The sequence below is a fragment of the Gobio gobio genome (assembly GCF_949357685.1).
Source record: "Gobio gobio genome assembly, chromosome: 4".
Taxonomy (NCBI): domain Eukaryota; kingdom Metazoa; phylum Chordata; class Actinopteri; order Cypriniformes; family Gobionidae; genus Gobio; species Gobio gobio.
In genome coordinates, this window is record NC_137100.1 from 42,088,716 (window position 1) to 42,116,139 (window position 27,424).

Below are 27,424 nucleotides of genomic sequence, written 5' to 3' on the forward strand. Positions count from 1 at the left end.
CTCTTTCCCCAATTGGCCATAATATCAAAGTACTGAAGATACATAGAGTGCCAGCCGTTTCCACCCTCACACACCTCTGGAGTGGAAACCTCTTTTCTTCTCCCCCTGGATCAATTCACCTTCGTTTTTGTTCAGTATGCAGGCTGGGAAGTGCTCAAGGCTTCAGGAAGAGGAAAATGCCAAAAATCTCACTTGCAAGCCAAAAATATCATCAATGGTGTTTAACTATATAGCAGCAAAAAATAAAAAAGTTCATAATGTTCTAGAGGAGGGACATTTTTGATGCCATGATCTCCAGATAGATTGATCTCCTTGCAAAGGAAATATAAGGTCATTACATTTACACATATATACTGTATATATAGTTACTTCATATATGAAAATCTGATTTGCTGTCCTTTCCAGGATCAAACCGTGTCTCTTTTTTTCTATTTCAGTTGCATTTGGCTAATTATCTCTGTTCACAGTTACATCTCATTGGTCCAAAATCCTTTTTATTGAATCCTGTATATTAAACATCAAATATGGTCGGATTGAGTGTGTTTTTTGTGGCACAATTTTGGCTTTCAGGAAGGACAGAAACTTGACACTGGAAACATCTGGACTGACAGTGATGTCTGGAAGTTACAGTACTTTACATGTCTGTCAGTTTGACCTTCACATGGGAAGGACTCTGGGGCTGGTTACCATGGTTACATGCCCAATAGGTGTCAGGGGGTGAAGCCTGACAGCATGAGCGTGTGTATGTGTGCAGAGAGGAGAATCTGGCCACTGGAATGCGGGCTTGTCAAGGCACAAGACCAAACAGTGCAAATGAACAAAGAGACATTTGTTACCGCCGTGCTAAGACAGGTAATGTAACCCACATCTCACTCCCATCTCTTCAATTCCGCTTGTCTCTCTCTCTCTCTCTCTCTCTCTCTCTGCATCTCCCTACATTTATCGCTCCCTCCTGCTCATCTGTCTTTCATGCTTACGCACTCTCTGCCTCCCTCACACATTCTGTATCTCTTCGTACACTCGTTCCCTCTCACCCCCCCTCCCTCTCATCTTTGACTCCTTCACTTTCACTCCCATTCAATGTGGCAGCATCCATGTTTCTGAATGAATGTGGCTGCTCTTGAGCATTAATTGGAAAATCTTGTGGTTTATCACAGGGATTATTAGTCTGATCTTTCTTTTGTTTTCACTGTAATAGTGAAAAGCAGATGCTCACCCCCTCCTCGCTGTCGTCTCCTCTCTCCTTATCTTTTCTACTCTTCACTTGGCTGATGCAGACTGGAGATCATTAGCATGCAGGGTTTTAAAAAAGCAAACACTGATTACTTTGAAGCCAAGACTAGCAAATTTATATGTGCGCATGTGATGCACAGATATGGTCAAGCCATAACAGAATGACAACAGATCTTTTTTTATCTCAGTGTCTACATATACACTGGCAGGATCCCCAAATTAGAGTGGGCACATATGTGAGGGAGTCACTGGCAAACTTGCGTCCACATGATGGTGGAGAACGGTGGGACTGACAGTATGGAAAGAAAGGAAGACTACATATTTAACAAGAGTTAAGAGAGAAACAAAGAGAGAGTTTTTTTCAGCTTTGTACTATGAACAGAATATATGCACACACACACACACACACACACACAGATTTTTCCTGCATGTCTCTGCTTGGCACCCTCGTACTCACAGGAAAGCCACTTACGTAATACAGTCTGGGATATTCCTGCTCTGCTTTCAAGTTTATGGCAAGAAGCCCAAACACACACACAGAGAAATCCTGAAGGGCTCCCGCTCAGGGCAAAGAGTTGTGGTGAAACGCACATAAACATACACTATGGGCAGCCACACAATCCAATAGGAAGACTGGGGAAAAAAAGAGCCTGTGTTTGAATGTTTTTGGTACAGCGAGAGGTGGTGATAACTGGAAGAAGAAAAAAACAAGCAGTGGGCCACCTTCACTGCGTATTATGTCAGAACACATTGGTAAATGGACAGAAGAAACCTCCAAATGTCCACAGGACTCAAGACGTTGGGCTGCGGTGGAGTATGCGTATTGTTCCACAAACATCATCTCTGCAGAGTCGAGTCCGTCTCATTACACAAAGGAAGAGGCTGAGAACAGATGGCATTTTATCAAATGGACACACAGAGAGAGAGAGAGAGAGAGAGAGAGAGAGAGAGAGAGAGAGAGAGAGAGAGAGAGAGAGAGAGAGAGAGAGAGAGAGAGAGAGAGAGAGAGAGAGAGAGAGAGAGAGAGAGAGAGAGAGAGAGAGAGAGAGAGAGAGAGAGAGAGAGAGAGAGAGAGAGAGAGAGAGAGAGAGAGAGAGAGAGAGAGAGAGAGAGAGAGAGAGAGAGAGAGAGAGAGAGAGAGAGAGAAGAGAGAGAGAAGGAAAAATCATGAGAGAGAACGGGAAAGAGTAGAAACAGGCTCAAACTTACCAGAAACCTCCACGATATCTCCAGGCACGATGTCTCGAGCTTTGATCCTCTGGACGGCCGTGCGGTTAATGCGGTACACTTTGCCCATCTCTGGCTCGTACTCCTTCAGAGCCTCAATGGCATTCTCTGCATTTCGCTCCTGTGACCATACAACAAACCACAACAGGTTTAGGATACACATGCAGCGCATTGGTAACAGCCCATATTTTATTGGTCTGATTAGTCTAAAACAACAGTTGCCTGCTCTTGTTTTCAATGCCAGGTTTACAAGAAATAAACAGTTCTCACCTGCTGTACAAAATGTGATAATTTTCTGATATTAATGGATGCTTAAAAGATGTAAATAACCATCAGTTAGCATTCTAGAGTCTTCTCAAAATAAAATCCCATGACATGGTCTGAAAATATATATTAAATAAAACAGCCTGTGGCTTTAGCTACATTGCATTTCTTGACTGCAACAAGGCCAATTCAATTATTTTCCATAAAGACATTTCATACAAATACATTCTAATAACTTTACAATACATTTAAGCCATTTCTATGTTTTGTTCTTTATGGCATTTCATAAGCTTTCACACTTATGCTTGTAATGCAAAGGCTTCATGAACTGTATACATTTCATTTTGGATATGCCATTTCAAAAGGGGGGCAAGATAACAATAGCAGGACACAGTAGGTGTTGCACTGATAGTGCTAAGATATTTAGCTAAATCTCTTAGCACTGTAATGCAGTCCACCATTGTCCGATTGCCTTCGCCAATGTCCTGCCATTGTGGTATAAATGTAAATTACATGTCACATCCTTATGTACACACTAATAAACTAATCTGAACACCTGATAATCATCTATCATGTTTCAGGAACAGAATATCTTAGTAGTTGTAGTAGTATATCTAATGCTAAACAGTGAGACATCAAGTAGACTCACTGTTCTGACATTACTTATTGAGAAGAATTTCTTTGAGGTCCTTTAGATTCTCAGCCCACACACACCCACCTGCCAGACTCCAATGACTGCGTTGGCCACCAGAATGAGCAGGATGACAATAGGCTCCACAAAAGCTGTGGTCGACTCCTCCCCATCCTCAAATAGTGCCAACACCTAATGAACAAACACAACATAAATTACTCCTACCTCATATTCAAAGTTCAGTTATGTTCAAGTCACTGAAGTGAGAATTCACGTATTTAATAATACTCTGGGGGGGAAATTATTTATACCAAGTAAACACACACTACCGTTCAGTATACTGTTCCGGTCACATTAGTAAGAAAGAAATTAATACTTTCAATTAGCAAGGATGCATTGAATTGAGCAAAAGTGTCAGTAAAGACATTTATAATGTTACAAAAGTTTTTTATTTCTATTTCCACTTCTGAAGACTGGAGTAATGGCTGCTGAAAATTCCGCTTTGCTTCCCAGGAATAAATTACATTTTAAAATATATTCAAATAGAAAACAGTTATTTTATATAATAATACACAGTAATAAAAGATCAAATAAATGCAGCCTTGTTGAGCCCTGAGGACCCGACAGTACCGCTTTTAAATAAATAGTACAATCAACATCAGGCTCTGTCTGTGTTATGAAAAAAGATCCTGGATCATTCCACACCCATTACAAATATTCCAGTGAAATCATGCCATCAGGTACATGCCCCGGGCAGATACTGTATATGGGAGTTTGGGATGGGAGTTCAGGGTGGGAGGCATTTTCAGAAGAATCCTGAGTTACCGTAGAAGCTATAATCAGCAATATGCATGACAAGGTAAATATAGAACGTAAATCCAACTGGAATGGAATGTGACGGCTTGATTTTTGCAGATAGCAGAGACGGCCTTGAAGTTCATTACTTTCTGACAGTGTTGATCTGTTCAACTTCACATCAGAGATTGAAACTCGAGAAAAGCTTGGCGAGAGTTGACCCGAAACATTTGTTCAATGGCACTACAAGCCAACAATTTCTTTAAAAGGATAGTTAGAGGCAGCTAAAAACTGTTTGAGTTATGTGGATGTCTTAAAAGTGAGGGTGCTGGATAGAGGGTGGAGGGGAAATAGAAGAAAAAAAAGATGAAGGAGGGGCTAAATTGTTTGACCATAAATACACTAATAATTGTAGGCACTTTATGCATTTTCTATAGACAAGTTTGCGTGTTGTCCTCCACTCTTTCATATTATACATTCATATGGCACACGCTCTCCTTCCACTCTCTCTCTCTCTCTCCCCTTCTAAGCAACTTAGATACAGATCAGTCATAGAGTGGTCTGTCTTTAACCTTTCATTACAAACTAATGAGGCTTCTTTAAGTCACTGAGTAACCGTGAAATAAGATGGGCAGGCGAATGACAGAGGAGAGAATGCAGAGACCAAAAATAGTCAAGAGGCACAATGAGAAAGCGATGAAGTCTTCATCATTAAGAGCAAAAACGATCCTATAAAACAAAACGGGTGAAAAGATGACAATTACAGAAAAATTTGAGGAAAGCCACACAGATGAGCGGCTTAGAGTTTAGATCACAGAGCTCAGCTAAATCCAGTCAAGTCATGGCTCTGGCCTCTGGGCGGCTTGTCTAACTGAGGTCTATTCACTCATAAATATCAGTAGACTGTAGATCCTCTTTGCATTCCTTCAGTTTTTACACATCAAACAGAATACAAATGGACTGATTAGATAGTTTCAGCTTACAAACAATGGCATACAAACTATTTGTTTGAACATTTGAACAACATTTCCTTTGTGGTACACAAAAGATGATGTTTTGAAAAATGTCTCAATGTTTTGTCCATTCAGTGAAAGTCATTGGTGCTTTTTTCCCTCTACTGACTTTCACTGTATGAGCAAAAACAGTTGAAACATTCTTTAAAAGTATCCTCTTTTATGTTCCTCAGAAGAGATCAAGTCAGACAGGTTCTTAACACATTTAGCTGTGGTCAAACTGATTACCATCTTCAAATCAGTTTGACCATTAGGCACACAGTGACCAAGATTAGCACTGACAAACAGATTTTTTTGTTGTTGAGGTTTTAGAATCTAATGGCCCACGCAAACTCTTTATTTATTCTTTTAATCAGGGACAAATACACATTAATAATACATATAAATATGTAAAAATGCACCAGATTTAGCCAATACTGGCTAATTTTCATCCATAGTCCCTTGGCAGGTTGATGTTAAGGACAGGGACCAGACAAAACAAAAGAAACAAAAATACTATACCAAAATGTCTATAAATTATCACAATTTTGATTTAACAGTAACCATTTTTTAATTTTTTTTGAGAAACCACAATGACCTGTTATGCACTTTAATTCTTTCAGCTACGTTGGCAGTCTATTCCACTCATGTGTTCCTCTGAGAGAAAAAGTTTACTGACCAAAAGTAGTTCTTCTCAGTGGTACATTACGATCACCCCTAGTACCGGCTCGTGTATACCGTCCTGTTATCTGACCAATATAATCCTTAAAAACAGGTGGAGCAAAACCCTTTAAAATCTTAAAAACAAGTACTAAGTAAGCAAATTGCATCATATGTTCCCAACTTAAAATGGAAAACGTAGTTAAAATACTACAATGGTGAAAACTATTTGGCTTTTTATCTAGAACCTTGAGAGTTTGTTTATATACAATTTCAACCGGTTTAAGAAAAGACTTACATGTTTGTGTCCAGTAGTCACGTAATGTGCAGAATAATCATCGAATTCATGAATTAAACTGCTGCTTCTTTAGTCAAACTATTTCTTATAAATCTAAAGTTTGCTAAATTAAATTTTTACTGTGTTTACCACTTTCTTCACATGTTTTTTAAAAGATAGCTGAGAATCGATTATTATTTCTAGGTATTTAAACTACCTCAAGTTTCTGTCCCTGGATGAATACTTCTGCTTTCACATCATGATCTGGCCTTTTACAGACAGTTTTCTTAACATTAAGATGTAAACATGATTTGATAAGCCATTTTGAAACATGATTCATTGTATCAGTTAATTTCTGTGCAGCCCTTTTGTTGACAACATCATCAGCATACGTTTGACATACAACATCTGGAGGACAGACATTTGGTAAATCATTTACATACATACTAAACAACAATGGACCTAAAATAGAACCTTGTGGAACTCCAATATTATAATCTAGATTCTCTCAGTCTCAACTTCACTGTTTTTAAACTTTTAAACTTTGTAATGTAAAAAGTATAGTGGGTATTATACCACAAACATAAGTAAAATGTTTCATGCCATCATTACCTAAAAGATTTTCATATTCATAGTGACCAAAATATGACCTCAGGACAGGTTTCTGATGATGAATCATCACATGTATAATCGGTACATAAATTGCATCATTCATATCTTCTCACCCCACTCTTGGAAGCAAAAAAACTCTTAAAAAAGTCAAATACCTCACAGCAGGTCATTTAAATACAGGAAATCTATCCATTGTTCAGGTGACCATTTCTCTGATGACGTGTGGTAAACAACATTATACTGATGTACATTCTGCCAGAGAAGCCGTGACTGATACTACGAGAGCTCTGTACACTAGGAATGTGCAGACAAGATAACGTAGAGATGCACAAGTAGTAGTACGAAATGACTGAAATTAAAGAAGGAACGATTAAAGAAAAGGAATGAAAAGCTCATCGAGACAGAAGCAATGCAGCTAGTTACTCTGAAATGATCTGAAATGAAAATAGGCAACCGTTTCGGGAGTCTTGGGACCAGCAGTCGCATGGCTGCACATGTAGATCTGTTTGTTTCCATCCAATAGCTTTTATTCCCAGCACATGCTGTTCTAGGATGAGTCAGGCTACCATACCCCCATAATAACACTTGTTTCAAAACACAAAATATATATTAAAAAAAAAAAAAAAAAAAAATCATGTTGTCTACCCTTCTCCCCCGTTGCTTGGATACCAACAGCTTTGTTCTCATAACATGCAAAAAAGTCAGGAAAGCTGAATGCTAAAGATTTTAATATATTCAAAAAGGCACACAAATGAGTTCCAAGACTGGGCTGATCTCCCCGGAGTATTTCCATTGCACCATAGCATTTGACCAGCAAATAAACACACACACTGCTTTCTGGGAGGTCTAATACAATATTTTTATCAGTTTCAAGCACTCCACAGGATTCTAGTGGTCGGAAGACTGGTGCTCGCCTCATAGAATTGAACCATGGTTAAGACAATAAAAGTATGGATGAAACACACAATGATAAATTACATGAGCAGAGCTCCAAAAGCTGATGTACTTGAAGAAGGCTCTGAGCGCAGATGTATGGAAACAAAAAGCATGTACACAAAGACAAAAGCAGTGTGTTTTTGCAGAAAAAAACAAGAGTGTCTGACTATCCTTTCTACTGCGTGTGCACGCTCGTGTTATATTACTCTCACAGGGGGGGAGGGGGGCTGGAGAGGTTCGACCGTGGCCCCCGTTGCTACTTGAAGTCAGACGGAAAGTTCATAAAAAGGTAAATACATAAAAGCCAATGAGAGAGCAACATAATAGGCTGAGACTTTTACTCTGGGCTTTGGAAGACATATGCTTTTGCTGTTTAGGATTAACTTGAAGGGGATGGCAGTCTACTGTCCCTCTAGTTTATAGTGTAGTGTATATACATATTACTATTATAAATAAGTTATTCTAAATATTTTTATCTGTGGTTCTTTAACAAAATTTCTCATGAGGATTTCAGTGAGCTGAGAGGGTGTTAGACTGCCAGCACTATAAACTTTCAGACGATTCGTGTCTCTAAATTCATCCCATTTGCGTCATGTCTCAGTTATTTCTGCATCTCGCACCATGATCAGTGCAATTTTAGGATGCGGTTTCAATTTTAAAAATAGTTCAACTTTTAAAAACACGTTTTGAGTGTTCAGTTCCATTCTGTTGTGCTCTATCTACACAAGAGCTCGTCCTACATGTGAACGCCCCATATCCAATATCTAGACCAGATCTTAAATCATCTAATTATACAGTGCTTCCTTAATCGAGTAATCGATTATGAAAGTATGGAGTTTTTTACAAATCTAATTCAAAGATAACGTAACACTATCGAGACTAACTACTGTCCCGATCTTGCAGGTGATAAACGTGCAGCACATAAGAGTGCACATCTAGCTTCTTCAGAGATTGTTGATATGGTTTGTGGACAAATGAGCTTTGACTTCAAGTCACCTCATTCATTTACCTGTGTTCTCTAGATCCACAGAGCAATACACCGATGTAAATGGCCTTAAGCCACACAAATGAGTCCAGGTGAAGGTTTTACATATATCATTTGACTACAAAAGACAGATTTTCACAAATGAGAAAGGGAGATAAAAAAAAAAATCCCTCTTGCACTTACGCACTCTGATCATTGACAATCATTTAGTGAAATCCGAGGTTTAATTCACTGAAATACAAACTGGTTGTGATAGATGGTGACGGAAACTCATTCTGTCTAGGGTTCTGCATTACCTAACTTACTGCATGAACTATACCTGCTTTAAAACTTATGGTGGGGGCTGGCGCTAATTATTGTGCTGGGAATAAAATAAACCACATCTAAACCAAAGAGTCACTTACAAAAGACACGCAGGCTGCCAGCAGCAGAATCCTCACCAGGAGGTCCTCAAATTGCTCCACCACCAACTCCCACAGTGATTTACCTGTGAGAGACAGATATGAGAACGACAGACATGAATATTGTAAATTATTTAAATGACAACTGGGTCTTAGGTTAACTTTGCACTAGGACATTGGGAAACCACTGCACATAGCTTTAACGCTGTTCATGTGTTTGTGCATACGTGTATATGCCAAGTCTTAAAGTTTACCTCTCTCTAGTAAAACAGAATGACTGAGCCTGTGCTAACGGTGCAACCCATAAAGAGAGAGCAGTAACAACATGATGGAAAGATCAATATTTACCTTCTTCGGCTGGGAGCTCTGTCAGTCAAAACACGGCGAGGGAATCCGTAGTGGAATGAGAGGCAGGGTAGGAGGAAGAGAGAGAAAGAGAGGACAAAACAGAGGGTATTCTGTTAGAAAGGCCATACTGTAAAAACATTGTTTAAACAGTTTCTTTAACATTCACACTGCATTGCCTGTGATGGTGCAAATTGCCTCCATTTTCTGTCTGAACATTAAATTCACAGAGACACGCAGTGCAATGCTAAACTAGAAGATTACAGATTAGGGTAGACATTTATTGATTTAGTATTAATGGACTTCTCTCTGCAGAATAGATAAGAACAGTATCTTTTTTCAGTATCGGAGACGTTCTCTAGAAAGATTCCTACACTGCAAAAAAGAACTGCAATATCTTTGCAGTCATTTACCGCTCACACCGTCAAATGTAATCTTTAAAGTTGCCATGTAACGGAAGTAGCGACAGATCTTTTCTTCCATATTGTGAGGTACATCCAAATGAAACGGTAAAAAAAAAAAAAAACAATGGCGGGGACGTATCTATCAGTTGATTAGATGGAAGTAGATCTGAATGAGAGCATGAGGTCGATTGTAAGAAAAGGACGGGCAAACGATTGGAGAAGTCCTACAAATGTCATCAGAGAGAAGTTTGTTGTTTCACTGGAAGGCAGAGTTCTGATATATTTTTTATAACTTTTATAACTAATAATTTTTTTTAAACATATGCATGGATAACTCTTTGATAAAATCAATAACATGCATTTAGAAAATAGATAAGGTAAATTTTCATTTTATGCTGACTGTAAATATATCTTGTAAAAAAAAAATTGTAAAAAAAATTTCATACTGTACGTTAAATAGCCTAAATGTACTTTTTTTTTTGTTTTTTTTGTCTTTTATTTTGACAAAATACTAGAATTGTACATTTGTAATATCCATTTATATTATAGGTATCACCAGAATTTTAATATCGGTGCATCCTCACTTATCACGAAACATTTATTTACAAGGTATTTCTATTTTTTAAAATCCATGATTTTCTTTCTTAGAAAATCAATTCCATTCAGAATAATGTGCTTCTTTGAGCTTCTAAAGTGATGTAATAAAATCCACAGCAGGTACATCAGCAAACGACCTGTTAAATGTAAACCACAACCATTGTGCACAAAGAATATCATCTGGGGTGGAAAATGTACAGATGGACCACCAACTGTGATGGCGCTTGTTTAGTAAATGTGCTTCCTCTCTGAAACAAACATTTCTGGCATTGTGCACGAGTCATACGACATACGACAAACGGCCTACACACTGCCGTTTAGTCAGTTCTAGAAGGTTCTCGAGTCAGAGCGTGTGGGAGCCGAAGAGCATGTGGAGAGTAGGAGGGGGCGGAGCTTCACAGACCTCTCTCTCTCTCTCTCTCTCTCTCTCTCACACACACACACACACACACACATCATAATTACAACACAGATGCCCTCTTTGTTGAGGCTCCACTCTGAAATATTGAGGATTTTCAGCAGTTTAGAATGCATGCCCATCTATGTGGGGAAAACTAGGCCTCATTAATAAGCAATTCACACTGATGTTGCTATAGGTGCAATTACGGCTTGCTATCTGACTATCAAAGGCTTTCATGTACTAATCACAATTTCTGATATCGCTTGACAAAAGGTACACAAAGTGAACAAGAACATTTGTTTCTGGGAGACTGTTCATGAATGGACCAAAGAGAAAGCACAATGGAAAATCCTTGGAGCCGATTCAAAAGATAGTGAGGGAAAATACAGGGTGTTCCTGAATTCCAATGAGCATGAGTTTGTGTGTACTTGGGTCAAGATTAGCCTTGCGTTGTGCGGATACAATCAGGAGTTTCACTGCTGCGCAGTGGGAAAGTCTGCATGCATATCAATTCTGATAACCAAGAGAAACCTAGGTTGCACTGGCTTTTGTTTCAGACTTGGGAGTTACAGAAGCAGGGCTTCCCTGCCCCAATGAGACCACAACCTGACTCATTTGCTCAATTTTTATCTCACAATCATATAAACGGAAACAGGTCATGACGTTGTCATGGGTCAAGACCAGGCAGCAGATGGGAAGTTGGGAACGGGCTAAGCGCATGTGCAGTGGAAACCAAAATAAAATCGGCTCGTAGAGGGAGACTTGCAGCATTGTGACTGACTACGCAGCGGTAAAGCATCAAGAATCCCATTTCCCTTTCAAAAAAGAAGGCAAGCGGCCAAACAGTCTTAACACACATACACACACTTAGCCCGTCAATGAATGAACTCCCAGCAAGGCTTGGAAAAAATCGTAAGGGGTAAATACACCAGCATTCATGCCTGCATGTTTACTTAATAATTTTCAGTCTTATTCGGCTTCTTAATGTTTTTTTTGTAATGAACAAGCATGAATGGAAGGAATGAGATGATTCAGATTTATAAGTGAATGAGAGGGAGGGAGAAAGGCATGAAAGAGTGTGTTCTGCTTTGAAGAACTGAGCAGAAGATTTTTCTCTTCATCTTCCCTCAGGCTATGAGATCTGTCTGTTCTAGAGAGCCTGAGAATCTGAAGTCGAGAGCTCAGTTTTTGTGATATAAGCTCAGTGATATACTTCAAATGTCCCGATATCTGTGAGTCATTCTTGTCTCTTTGGGGGCACTGTGCATACATTACAGGAAGCAATAATATCCCATACAGTTTTCCTTGCTCCTTTGAATTACTAGCTACAGAAGCACTGCCTGACTCTATGAAATCTGTTCAATACTCTGAATTCTAGACTAGTGTTGTCTATAGTGTTGTCGGTAGAAAGTAATATTTCAATTTTAAAAATGGAACAATACCAGCCTTTCTGCAGTACCGGTAGTAAAGAGTACCAGGTCAATTTGGTACGTGCTGATAGGTGGCTGCTTTTGAAAATATTTCCCGCACATATTTGTGTGAGCGGCGCGCTCTGTGAAAAGTGTCAAAGGTTTCTATTAACAGCGTGTTTTTGCTGCATTGAACATTGTAGCACATCTCGGACATGTTTGTTAGGAGGGTGAATGCAATGGCCAATCAGAGGCATTAGTTAGCATGCCTAGTTAGCATAAGTTAGTCAGAATCCTCTCAATGCACCAGAGTTTTTTCACTGTGAGCTCTATACATTCGCAAAATGTTTTGTTATAACCAACCAAATTGGTTACTTGGTTACACAAATATAAATAAGATTTTTTTTACTATAACCTGAGTTTTCATTCAGTCATGGAGCTGGTGCTGCAGCCAAACTGAAGTTATATCAGCTTTATTGGTTATAACTTTGTTTATAACCAATTTTTTTTTAATAATTATTTATTTCTGTATAACTTTGCTTGCTTGGTGTGTATAACCGTTCAAAGTTTCGGGAGTGACAACCATATCAAAATGCGGAACTGAATCTGAAACAGCGATGTTTGACACAGTGATAAACAAAGCAACAAACGGGACAAAAAAAAAGTCAAAATAGATCTGTGCATCAAGTTTACCAGTGTAAGTGCAATATATATATAATATTATAATTAATATAATATAATATAATATAATATAATATAATATAATATATATATATATATATATATATATATATATATATATATATATATATATATATATAATATTATATTATAATATACACTCACCTAAAGGATTATTAGGAACACCTGTGCAATTATCTAATCAACCAATCACATGGCAGTTGCTTCAATGCATTTAGGGGTCTGGCCCTGGTCAAGACAATCTCCTGAACTCCAAACTGAATGTCAGAATGGGAAAGAAAGGTGATTTAAGCAATTTTGAGCGTGGCATGGTTGTTGGTGCCAGACGGGCCGGTCTGAGTATTTCACAATCTGCTCAGTTACTGGGATTTTCACGCACAACCATTTCTAGGGTTTACAAAGAATGGTGTGAAAAGGGAAAAACATCCAGTATGCGGCAATGAGTTCACTGTACTAAAATGGCCCCCACAGTCACCAGATCTCAACCCAATAGAGCAATAGTGAACTCATTGTCATGTTCAAGAAACCAATTTGAAATGATTCGAGCTTTGTGACATGGTGCACATTTTTCCAGTCTTCAACTGTCCAATTTTGGTGAGCTTGTGCAAATTGTAGCCTCTTTTTCCTATTTGTAGTGGAGATGAGTGGTACCCGGTGGGGTCTTCTGCTGTTGTAGCCCATCCGCCTCAAGGTTGTGCGTGTTGTGGCTTCACAAATGCTTTGCTGCATACCTCGGTTGTAACGAGTGGTTATTTCAGTCAAAGTTGCTCTTCTATCAGCTTGAATCAGTCGGCCCATTCTCCTCTGACCTCTAGCATCAACAAGGCATTTTCTCCCACAGGACTGCCGCATACTGGATGTTTTTCCCTTTTCACACCATTCTTTGTAAACCCTAGAAATGGTTGTGCGTGAAAATCCCAGTAACTGAGCAGATTGTGAAATACTCAGACCGGCCCGTCTGGCACCAACAACCATGCCACGCTCAAAATTGCTTAAATCACCTTTCTTTCCCATTCTGACATTCAGTTTGGAGTTCAGGAGATTGTCTTGACCAGGGCCACACCCCTAAATGCATTGAAGCAACAGCCATGTGATTGGTTGATTAGATAATTGCATTAATGAGAAATTGTACAGGTGTTCGAAACATTTCTGAAATACACTGCTGTTCATATATATATATATATATATATATATATATATATATATATATATATATATATATATATATATATAATATAATATAATATAATATAATATAATATAATATAATATAATATAATATAATATAATATAATATAATATAATATAATATAATATAATATAATATAATATAATATAATATATATATATATGAACAGCAGTGTATTTCAGAAATGTTTCTTCAGAATGCTACATGGGTATATAAACAAAACAATGTAAACAGCCATCTCCTCAAAATAATATCACATAATCTTATAATATATCTGCTGTGGATTCAGTGTGTCACTGGGCCTCAAGAATTCAGTGACCACTCAATGAACCAATGAAAAACAGCCTCTTATTTGTGACAGAAATCAACCACTGCATCTGCATTGAGACACCTGGACAACTTAGAATGGGGCAAGCATTTCCCGAATTCATCTCGAGGCCCTTTTTGTTTCACAGCATTAAAAGACAATAGGTCTCTATTTTGAATCATGAACCCAATGGCACAGTCTGTAGTGGGTTCAGCTCGAATTCAACATGATATTATGTAAGAGCAATATGAACTCATCTGAAGTCTGTTGTGGAAAGAAATCACCTCACATAGCAGCAGCATGTTCCTCCAGTCGTGTGGAAAAAGTGGGAGGTAGGACAGGGGGAGTAATGGCCCTGAGTTTCCCTCTCTTTCCAATTGCGTGTGTGGGTGTTTACCAGGGCACGTTGTCCTCATGTCGCTTTAGCTCCCTAGTTCTAGGTGCAGGTTTCTGCTGATCTAGAAGAACTCTACCTAGCAAATATTTAAGAAACTGCAAAGCTGACCTCAAATCAGAGAAAAGGGTGAATTCTTAGTGAGAAACTAATCCTCTGTAGGCCTGACAGTTGGCCTGTACACAAACACAACCTTGGTAGGAGGAAGGAGTGTGGGAAAGAGAGAAAGAGACGAGGGATGGAAGGGGTTCCCTGTTAGGGTGTGCCAAGGATTCCCTCAGAGTCATCTGGGCCGTGTCTGCTCGTCTGGCCCAGGCACATTCCTACATCGTGACTTCACCCTGCCCTCATGCATAACACACACACACACACACACACACACACACACACACGCATGCGCTTGCTTTTGTTGTCCTTCTTTAAATGAATCTTGCTTTATTCTTCCACCCTCTTTTGCAACTATCTTTCTCTCTCTCTTTCACTCTACAACCACACAGTAAATGAAAACAAGTGGCTGTCTGTTTACACACCAGTCAGTGGGAGAGGGGAAACACTTCCTGGAAACGGTTGCCAACAACACACAGAGCCTGTAACGTCTGCACCCTGGGATGTAGGAGGACATTTCTGAACAGTGTTCAGAAGCAAGAGCATGGCCGCACACAGCAGGATGCAGTGAAAGTGTGTTCGAGTAGAGCTCACAGCTAACCTGAACAAATTTTGACTATTTACATCCTAAATTAAATGTACCCAGTCTTCTTCTGTGAATAAATAATCCCTCAGTGGCATTATGAACATCTTTTTCAAAAAAAATATTGTAGCAAAAACTTACTTTACGTTTTATTTAACCTTTACTTTTTTTTTTTTTTGTAATGACACAGCCATGTCCACATGGGTGGGAGAAAATAAAATTGACCTATCACAATATGAGTAATTTTATTTCACAATAACGATAAATATAACAATATAGTTATTTTTGCTTTAAAGCTGCAGCCCCTAACTCTTTTTGTGTTCAAAATTTACAAAAATTATATAATGAGTAAAAGTACATAATGAATCCATTTTCCGAACCGTGTTTTTGTCTGATCCTGAATCACTACGGTACACCTATAATAAATGTTTATATTTGGACTATTTTACACTGGTTGTAGCTTTACACCGCCACCACTGTGGAGTGACACATTACCTGCGTGACTCGTCATAGACATAGAGAGAAGTAACTCCGTCTGCAATATGCATGCAGTTCTGTTCATTAACCAAAAGTTACGGCTTAAAATAAACTTTTTATGAAATCAAAATTGACACCAAATTTCACAAATCTCATTACCAATTGCAACATCACAAAAAAAAAACTAATTCTAGCCTAACTAACATACACTACCAGTCAAAAGTTTGGAAAAACATTAAGGTTTTTTAATGTTTTTGAAAGTAGCCTCTTAATCTCACCAAGCTGCATTTATTTGATCAAAAATACAGCAAAAACAGTATTACAGTGAAATATTTTTATAATTAAAAAAAAAAAATTATATTTGAATATATTTAAAATGTAATTTATTTCTGTGATTCAAAGCTGAATTTTCAGCATCATTACTCCAGTCTTCAGTGTCACATGATCCATCAGAAATCATTCTAATATGCTGATTTGCTGCTCAAGAAACAATTATTATTATTATCAATGTTGAAAACATTTGTTTAAAAAAAAAAATCAGGATTATTTAATGAATAGAAAGTTCAAAAGAACAGCATTTATCTGAAATATAAAGCTTTTGCAACTTGATCAATTTAATGCATCCTTGCTGAATAAATGTATTAATTTCTTTAAGTTCTTTCCAAAAAAATAAAAATAAAAAATCTTACCGACCCAAAACTTTGGAACTGTAGTACAATGTTACAAAAGCTTTCTATTTCAGATAAATGCTCTTCTTTTGAAATTTCTATTCATCAAAGAATCCTGAAAAAATGTTTTACACAACTGTTTTCAACATTGATAATAATAATAAATGTTTCTTGAGCAGCAAATCAGCATATTAGAATGATTTCTGAAGGATCATGTGACACTGAAGACTGGAGTAATGATGCTGAAAATTCAGCTTTGAATCACAGAAATAAATTACATTTTAAAATATATTCAAATAGAAAAAAAATATTTTAAATTATAAAAATATTTCACAATAATACTGTTTTTGCAGTTTTTTTTATCAAATAAATGCAGCCTTGTGAGATTAAGAGACTACTTTCAAAAACAGAAAAAAACCTTAATGTTTCCAAACTTTTGACTGATAGTGCAAGTTAAAAAAAGACTCTCAAGCTCAATGAAGACAAGTTAACAGTAGGGATGTGACGGTGTGGAAGATATTCTTTAAAATGAAAAAAGGGGTCTCTGGGGTAGCATTCAGTTGCTTCTGTGTTTACACTGCACGATGGATCGGCGACAGTGGGTTTCACACTGCATGACTTTACAATAGGAAGAATCGCCAACAACTCTGTCCGGCACACTTTAGGCCCCTTAGTGCCAATTGGGCATCGTTTAAATGCCACGGCCTACCTGAGCATGGTTTCACAACCAAACACATGCAAGCTTGCAATCCAAATTGTCTGTGCACTGATTTGCAGCGAAAAGGAGAAAAAGAAAATAAATGATGGAGGGGGGAATGGTTGTAGAGACATGGGGAGCAAGGATTGTGTTCTGCAAAAAGAGTTGGAGGTAAATAAACAAGAGTTGTGGCTGGTCAAGCAAGTGTTTGTGCTATGTTTCTGTTTTATATAATTGTAAATATATCTATTAAAATACTGATATTCTGGTCTATAACTCCTCCCCAAACTTCCCAGACAGGTCCAGATATGTAGCAAGCCAAACATCTCACGGGCATCGGCGTGATTGTCACTCGTGTGAACAAGCACCGGTTTGCCTATGATTTCGGGCATTTGTTGGCGATTTCGCAAATACGGGGCTAAAATCGTATGAAGTCAATATTTGGGTGAACTATCCCTTTACAAACCAATATTGCTTTAAAAACAAAAATCCACTTCTTATGAAAATCTCTATTCTATTCTCATAAAGTTTCTTGCTTTATTTATCATCCACCAGACAAAGATCATATTTTTCCAGAAAAGCACAATCACCTTCATGTGATGAATTGAGGTTGCCATAGCCTAAACACTACAATTCCAGTTTATGTGCCAAAGTTAAATATTTAGGGTCAGGAATACATTCAGATTTGTTCAGGTTTCAGATCTACTTTTTCTATTTCTGTCAGCTTCTGTCAGTTTCAACCATGAAAACATTAGTTTTTAAGAGTAGTTGCCATGACCACCTGGCTCATGGACATGGACAGAAGAGCATCTCTGTCAACATTCACCCAAAATAAATGTTATGCAACATAAATGCTACTCTTGATTTATACCCACTTGAATTATCACAGCAACACTATGTTACTATGAATCAAAATACTGTTTGAATTCATGTGAACCAAGTCTTATGATAAATGTACTGTACGTTGAAGGAAGAAAATAATTCCCTGCTTTAAGTGCCATTTACAAAGTAGTCATTAAAACAGAAGTTCCAGGCCTCCTTCAGCTTAAAGGATAAAAGTATTAAACAATGCGTTAATTAATATAACTACACTGTAAAAAAAATTGGGGGGGGGGGAATGTGAAAATTAATCATTACAAATTGGCCCAATAAAAGACTTCCAAATAATTATCCCCATGCAAAAAGATGCATTGTACTAATCATAGCATAAGGTCTTAGCTCACAATTAAAATTGTATATTCACTGAACATATTTAATTGTGCTCAGTCAATCTATGAAGTCGAAGTGAAAAATCCATGTTGGATGAACAAGTCCTACGTCCGAAAAACTGTCTACGCATGCGAAAAATGCCCTGGAGGAAAACCGTTCATGTGGAGATTTCAAATGCGGAGCGCGGGAGCGGGAGCGCGAGCAGACTGCAGAGCCAAATCAGCCGGTGCTGAACTGAAGACCGAAACAAACATTCCCAAGAGAATAGAGATATTCAGCGTCACAAGACGTTGGCGAGTATTGAGCACTGACATTATTCTCCAGAGTTTTGCTTCATGACCCGGAATAAAATTTAAAAGACATTTTGTATAATCACGAGTTCATGTATTCATTGGTTTCATGAGTGTGTTCTCGTTTACCACATAATTGTCTAATGGTAGCCAAGAGTTTTATTTTCCTCATGTCTTATAAGTCTAAAATAATATGTAATAAGTAAATTAAAGGTGAACTATGTAGGATTTTTGCAGTAAAATATCCAGAAACCACTAGGCCAGTGTAATATATTTTGTTCAGTTGAGTACTTAGAATATCCCAAATATTTTCAACTATTTGTAAATCGTGAGAAAATTGCTATTTTAACCAAGGAACCGGGACGTGTGAGCTATGCGTGTGAGGGAGTCGCCTGTCGATTGTGTCATATCTGTGTCACCCTCGGTTTGCGGTTTTATTCAGTGAAACACTTTACTCTCACTGCATTGTGAACAAGTGTCATAGCAGCCGCCGAGCTAACGTCATAACTTCCTTTTCAACACACTCAGATATATCTAATACGATAAACAGAGTTGCGTTACCTCATATACTCATGACTGGAAAAGAGGAAGTGGCGCCGGCAACCGTGTCATAATAAAAGTCCCGCCAGCGACTATGCCATAGTAACAGTCCCGCTCTTCATTCGCTCCTGCGGCCTTGCTCAGCTCCACAACACTCGGTCCTGCTCTGCTTCAGACTACAGTAATGTTAATAATCGCATCCATGAACATGATTTCTGCCCGAGTCCTATCCTGACTGTTTCCCACCGGCTGTGAGGTGAAGACCACATGTCCAGAGAATCTGTGCTCAAACGTGGCGTCATCAAACTACGCCTTTGTTTTGAACAGGCGACCTCTAGTGGACGGAAAAGTTACATAGTGTAGCTTTAAGTCAAAGGGTTAGTTCACCCAAAAAGGAAAATTCTGTCATTAATTACTTACCCTCATGTCGTTCGACACCCGTAAGACCTCCGTTGATCTTCGGAACAGAAATGAAGATATTTTAGTTGAAATCTGATGGCTCTGAAAGGCCTCCATTGGCACAATGCACGGTTCACTCTCAAGACCCTTAAAAGGTACTAAAGACGTCGTTACAAAGTCCATCTCACTACAGTGGTTCTAAAATAACTTTATGAATTGGCGACAATAGTTTTTGTGCACAAAAAAACCCTAAATAACGACTTACATAGTGATGACGATTTCAAAACAAGGCATCATGAAGTTTCGAAGCGTTATGTATCAGTGAGCCGAATGATGATTCGGATTGCGTGTCAAACCGACAAACTGCTGAAATTTGGCGATTCAAACCGCTGATTCAACTTGCTGATTCATAACGCTTCGAAGCTTCATGATGCCTTGTTTTGAAATCGTCATCACTATGTAAGTCGTTATTTAGGGTTTTTTTGCGCACAAAAACTATTGTCCCCGATTCATAAAGTTATTTTAGAACCACTGTAGTGAGATGGACTTTGTAACGACGTCTTTAGTACCTTTTAAGGGTCTTGAGAGTGTACCGTGCATTGTGCCAATGGAGGCCTTTCAGAGCCATCAGATTTCAACTAAAATATCTTCATTTCTGTTCCAAAGATGAACGGAGGTCTTACGGGTGTCGAACGACATGAGGGTAAGTAATTAATGATAGAATTTTCATTTTTGGGTGAACTAACCCTTTAAGTCATTTGTGTGATATATGCGGCATGCGACCGTTGAACACGGTGATTGCGTTTGGCGTCGGCCTCTTTCAGGGCTTAAGTTATTGCCTTTTAATATCAAACACGTCAAGTTTGTGATTTTCTTATTCGTCCATTCATTCGTCTCATCCTTATTATATAATGAAGAACTTCTGTTCTTTCATTTGCCAGATGTGATGCAGGGAAACTTTGCCATTAATGTTAGTTTTTATTTTTATTTGCAGATATTTAGCCTATGCAGTGCCGCGTTTTCTTCACCACATTAAGACATCCTGTTATGCAGAAGACTTCTTGAATATTCAGAGTTTTTCCTTATTGAAAATAAGGTATTTTCACCAAATATCCTGTGTTGGAATTGACTTGTTAATAAAGTAGTGTGATAAAATGTCAACCCTGTTGTCTGTGTTCTGTATTTAGCTTAATATATTTATACTTTTATACTTTTAATATACTATACTTATTTAATATACTATAATATACTTTTTTGTCTTTTTGGACAGTGAGAAATAAACAATTGTTACTACAATTTAAAATATTTAATTGGACCAACCCCACAGTTTCACTGTAAAACATTTCTCCAATTCAAAATTTTCTAGTGACCGATCACATCTACATTTTTCAGTTGGCCAAATTTAATTTCTGTGAATTAAATTGTATCAAATCACAGCAATTCAATTTGGCCAACTTAATTTTTAAATTGGAGAGGCCTACATTTTTTTACAGTGTAAACATGCAAAATCTCAAGTTAAACTTCAAAGTGAGGGTCACCCAGAAAACCCTTGGCATAAAGTTTACACATTGATTAAAGAGGTTGCCATGTCTCTATAGGTTTCTTGTAGGGATTACTACTAATGTATCATGTGCTGGGTCATGTGAGCTCTAATGTTGGGCTAAATAAGTGGCTACTTATTTGCATGAAGTTGAACTCTGCTCAACTTGTTGCATCGCCAAAGGTTGCTTTTACTCATGTTGCCAAACAGACATTGCCAACTCTCACTGAAAATAACAATGAGTTCAAGTCACTTTGCCACTGTATGTATAAACGCCCCATGATGCCCCTACATGCATATAGTGAGCATCCTAGTACTTTTTATGCACAACATTCAGCACTTTATTAGGTTAGGAGGATACACATTATGAAGTTTCTGGAAAATAAATTGATGAATACAGGGATGTAATTATTTGACTCTACACAACTTCAAAGAGGTTTTCTCATAACACTGCATAAAAAGAGAGGGAAAATAGAGAGAGAGATGCACTGACAGCGGTCATATTATGGCGCAAATTTTCAAACTTTCCTTCATTTCATGTGAGACGGTCATTAATCTCTGAAATAAGACTTAGGGGGTTCTGAATATGTTTAAAGTTTATAGTAGGTTTAATAATGAGACATACCTAGAGTTACAGTATCCTGATTTTATTAAATATACCTCAAAGTCATTTGAGCACACCTAGACTACATACACATTCTCACACACACAAATTTTACATTTCATATTTAATGTTATTTAATTGTCTACTACATGGCTAGCTCAAAGCATTGATATTGGCTGTCTGCGGTGTTATGTAATAGCATTGCTCTTCTCTTCTCTGAAGGGGGAAGCTCTGGTCTCACACAAAGTTTTCTTTCCAGTAGGGCTGCACGATATTGAAGAAAAACGCAATATGCGATAACTTGTTAAATAATGCGATATTTAATTTGTGATACGATAATGCTTTAAGAGTGTAAAATAACTTATGATTAAATATATTTAAAAACTGAAAATAATATAACTAACATGCATGTTTCACATTCTTTTTGTGAGAAGAAAGCATCCCTACAACTTCTGAACAGCCGTGTTTTACTGTAGCATTAGCTACATAAAAAGTGTAATTTTAACGTCAGTGTAAACGTTTAAAAAAAAGGATTTCAGGTAGGCCTACGTTAGGTTTCTTTAACAACAGAAATTAAATATTAAAAATTTAAAAATAAAACACTGATTAGCCTTCATTGTATGAATTAAATGTACACCGATTCTTATTAAAGCTACAAAAGTTATTCCATCAAGAGCAATAAGTGATGTTCTCTTTGTCTATTGTTGCTTGATTAACATTAAAGGTCCCATGGCATGGCATTTTTCTATTATTTTATAATGTTTCCTGAGGTGTACTTATATTGTTAGTATGATTTTTACATCAAAAAATGTCATAATTTAGAAATAAAAGGATTTTTTTCTATACTGTTATTACCCCTCTGGCTTGAATGCTCTGTTTCAAGGGGCGTGTCTGCTGTGAGACTTCAGTGAAAACGCCCACTGCTGTAGACGCATATGCAGTGTTAAGGCTAACGATTAATTGTTAATTTAACAATTAATTTAAACGACGATCGATCATGGAAATTTGTGTAAATTGACATCCCTAGTGCAAATACACTCGCGACGTGTGATTGACAGATCCGAACATTATAAAGAGTGTTCTTTGATCGCTTTCTGTAGTTTAATCACTTAAAAAACGGATTTGTTTCATGCTACTAACAGAAACGATCGTTTTAGTCACTGGCTTGATTCACTGATGCATTATGCTTAGGGCATCAAGACGGCGATCATTAAACGATCTAGAAAGAAAGTCTGAGTGAACTTGAATGACTAGCTACACATCAGAAATCACTGATCACAGATCAGGCATTAATGAACACTGTTACTCACTGTTTGTACCGCGGTGCTGTCAAATCCATATCGTAAAGACTGTTTGTAAAGCCTGTGCTGACATAACAGGAAAATTCCAGATCAGCTCGTCTGAGCTCTCATTTTCTCAAAGACAGGGAAAGACACCCAGAACTCGGTTTACACCCATCAAAATTTCTAGCCTCTTGGGGACCATATACAGGCTAGGGGAACTCATATTAATGATAAAAAAAAACTTAATAAAAATGACATTTTCATGCCATGGGACCTTTAAGCATGCAGCAGCTTTATTAGGCTGCTGTCACTTTAAGAGCTGCATGGATCCAATATATTGTTACATGCACACCTTTCTTTCTCAACTGTTTACTCCACTTAAAGGAACACTCCACTTTTTTTGAAAATAGGCTTATTTTTCAACTCCCCCAGAGTTAAACAGTTGAGTTTTACCGTTTTCGAATCAATTCAGCAAATTCCCGTGTCTGGCGGTAGCACTTTTAGCATAGCTTAGCATAGATCATTGAATCTGATTAGACCGTGAGCATCTCGCTCAAAAATTACATGTTGTCACATTGGTTATGTTTACAGAAGCCTATTTTCAGGCGTTGCATAATATCATTGCGCCTGCTGCACCCATGGTCTGGCAGCAAAGTTCCTTAATTATTACGCAGGAATGAGAGTACAGTTCCTAGTCATATCGGCCTAGAAAATCGCAACTTTTCATTTTCCGTCGGTCTTAGTACACGATGTAACTTCAGAAGAGTCAAGTTTTAAATAGGAAAAATATCGAAACTCTTTGGTCATTTTTGAGCGAGATGCTAACGGCCTAATTAGATTCAATGATCTATGCTAAAAGTGAACCGCCAGACCCGGAGATCGTCTGAATGGATTTGAAAACGGTTAAACTCAACTGTTTAACTCTAGGGGAGTTGGAAAATGTGCCTATTTTCAAAAAAAGTAGAGTGTTCCTTTAAGACATAACTGACTGTGTTTTTACATGAATATTCACCAAGACAGGCATTTTGACATACGTTGGTGTGTATTTGGCGGCTTCCTGTGCATGCGAGTAGGACCTACTTTGCTTATTGCCCCTAACGGTGCATTCACATTGCACAGTTGGCGTTAATGCTTCTCATTTACATTGAATGGGTGATGTCATGCGTTGCCGAACTGGTGTTGCTTGCAGCAGAAGTTGAATATTTTTCAACTTTTCAAGTGCCAACTCAGGCATCAGTCAAACAGATCGCCTATGCAAATACCCAAGCGCATACGCTAACCAATTGCGTTCATACAACACCGGAAAAGTAATGTGATTGGCTGTTGTCACTATGAAAAGTTGTCACTTGAGAGCACCAAGCTTCAGACACGCCCTCCGTCAAGCATCACCGCCAACGCCCCGTGTGAATGCAGCATAATAACATTAAGCCTGTCACACATATGTAACAGTCATGTCCAGTCTCTGCTGTCTGCATCAACCTAAAACTTAGACTTTTCTTAATCTTTTGAAGTGTTAAAATCATTCAGTTATAATAAGCCACTGCGATATGTACATTTGCAATATTCTGATCATTTCTTTATATTGTGCTGCCCTAGTTTCCAGTGACACTGTACAACACCCTACATACATCACTCACAGTGATCCTCAGCTTTAACCGAACAACCTTCACATCTGCAACACACATACGCGCACAACATAAATCATTTCTCACTCAAGGGAAACTGAATGAACAATTTTTGGATGTTTCCATTTAAAAACAGAGCATCAAGCACAGTTTTCCAGCTACAGTAAATCCATCGAAGTACACACACACACACACACACACACACACAAATGAGGGAACATCCAACAAGTCGGTGGGTTGCCTGTAGCCTAGGTTGCCTGCACAACTAGCTGACTAATGGGTCTTAAAGGTATAGTTCACGGTCACAAAAAAAAAAGAAAATTCTGACCTAATTTATTCACTCTTATGATGTTCCAAACCTGTTTGACTTTCTTCTGTGGAACACAACATAAGATATTTTGAAGAATGTTTTGATCAGTTTTGTAACCAAACAGTTTTGGTGACCATTGACTTCCTTCGTATGGACCAAAAAAAAGAGATTTTTTTAAAAAAATATCTTCTTTTATGTTCCAGAAAAAAAAATTGTCATGCAGGTTTGAAACAACATGGGTGAGTATATGATTCATTCATTTTTTTTGTTGTTGGCTGAACTATACCTTTAAGAAAGCCCTGTATATATTTGTAAAAAGGCAAAATATTCAACAGTGTTGGCTACTATATCCTGGGTTTCAGTTCCAACGCAGGGTTAAATCAGCCGATCAATGCTTCGTTATGCATTTTCTTTCTTCTACCTGGCCTGCAAATCAGCGAAAATATGAGAGCTAACCAGACAGGACCATTTCTGAAAAAAAAAAAAACTAATTCATAAACACTAGCCAGACATACAGGAACACACAGAAACATTTTCTATTTAGCAACCAAGGTGCACATCAGCAACCAAAGAGAAATGGTTGTGATTAATAAAAAAAACATACACTCATGCAGGCTGAGTCAAATGAGCGGTTCGCCACAAGAAGGTGACGCTGTGAGCAGAAGTGGGAGGTGAGAATGCGAGCAGAGTGACAAGTTAGAAGCAGATCACACAAAACACACAGACACACGCACACACAAGATGTGCTAATGATAACGCTCTGGCCTCAGTTTACTTCCTTCATTCAAACAAGCATGGAAACAAACAAAAAAAAAACTTAACCATTAGCTATTCTAGCAAGGAATATAAAAAAATACAAAATATATCTGCCTTGTTGTTCTACATGTTGCAGTATTAGGCGTGTTGGAGTTACAGTAAATTACAGTAAAATGATGATGATGCACCAATGCTTCAACAACCTCAGCATTTTACTGCTGCAGATTTCAATGCATTGTTGCATGTATAAAAACTAGGGGTGTAACGATTCGTTTTAACAACGATTCGATTCGTATCACGATTTGAGGTTGTCGATACGATTCAAGGACGATTTTGGTTCATTTAGAACGATACGATCCGAAACGATTCAGTGACTTGAAATCGATTCAGTAACTTTTTAGCCAAAAATTGTGTGACTGAAATAAATATCTGGATACTGGTCAGTGCAGGTGAAGTTTCCTAGATTCCTGTTGTTTCTTGTAAGGGAATCAGGTATCAATTAATTATGGATATAAACAAACAAGTAAACAACAATTAATGGCAAATGCATTCAAATTTTATTTGAATAAAGTGCAACCAACAGTTTAGGTTGAATTAACAGGAAGTTAACCTTTTCTGCTCTCATTTTCAATATTCAATACATTTTCAATAAAAGCACAGTAAGTGCAACCAACATTTCAACAGTAGGTTAACCTGCTACTTCTGCTTTTGTTATCCAACATATTAATGTTACAATATTAATATCAAAAATAAAGTGCAACTAACTTATCTTCAGGTTTAATTAATAGTAGGTGTACCTGTTGCTTTTGCTGTTGTTTTTCAACATTAAAATAATACAAATACAATATTAAAGGTCCCGTTTTTCGTGTTTTTTTGAAGCTTTGATTGTGTTTACAGTGTGCAATATAACATGTGTTCATGTTTCGCGTGTAAAAAAACACAGTATTTTTCACACAATTTACTTATCTGTATACTGCTGTTTTCACTGTCCTCAAAACGGCTTGAAAGATTTCCCTGTTCTATGAAGTCCCTCCTTCAGAAACACGTAACGAGTTCTGATTGTGCCAGCGGTTCCCGTGTTGTGATTCGACAGCAGCTTAGCGCACGCAGAGCGCACGTTACCGGAAAGGTCACGCCTCTCACCATAACGGGGATACATGCGCTCAATGATCTCTAAGTACAGCGTCCGTGGGAAAGCCAAACAAAGGTGATTTGACTCCGGGATGAAAATAACAGCATCTCGACGACATGGCAACAAACAAACTATACGAACGCAACACTTCCTATTCTCCACGCGGGAGCAACAAGACCACGCCCCCTTTTACGCGTGTTCTTGTGGGCGGAGTTTAGTCGACATACTGCTCTACTGACGTAATTAAAGCAGGAAATACCAGGATGTAGTCCTAACCAGCCGTTCGCTGTAGGCTTTGAAAGGGAACTTCTGTTAAATAAAATATCTCGCTTGCCATTGAACTTTGAGCTTTATAATTTTACAGGTATTATAAATGCTCTAACAGCAACATTACACACTAACTAAAGTTTGAAAAATGGGATCACGAAGAACAGGACCTTTAATAT

General features: G+C 37.9%; 1 protein-coding gene across 2 annotated transcripts in view; it reads right to left on the bottom strand.

Annotated features, from left to right (window-relative positions):
- Positions 1-27,424, bottom strand: part of atp2a3 (ATPase sarcoplasmic/endoplasmic reticulum Ca2+ transporting 3) — a 77,592-nt gene that overhangs the window by 37,601 nt on the left and 12,567 nt on the right. For both annotated transcript variants that reach the window (XM_079815572.1, XM_079815573.1), the window contains exons 2-5: positions 9,362-9,379; positions 9,017-9,099; positions 3,443-3,547; positions 2,443-2,581 (exon numbers count right to left, since the gene is read on the bottom strand). In XM_079815572.1, the coding sequence (XP_079671698.1) occupies positions 2,443-2,581; positions 3,443-3,547; positions 9,017-9,099; positions 9,362-9,379 (345 nt within the window). The remainder of the gene's footprint in view (positions 1-2,442; positions 2,582-3,442; positions 3,548-9,016; positions 9,100-9,361; positions 9,380-27,424) is intronic.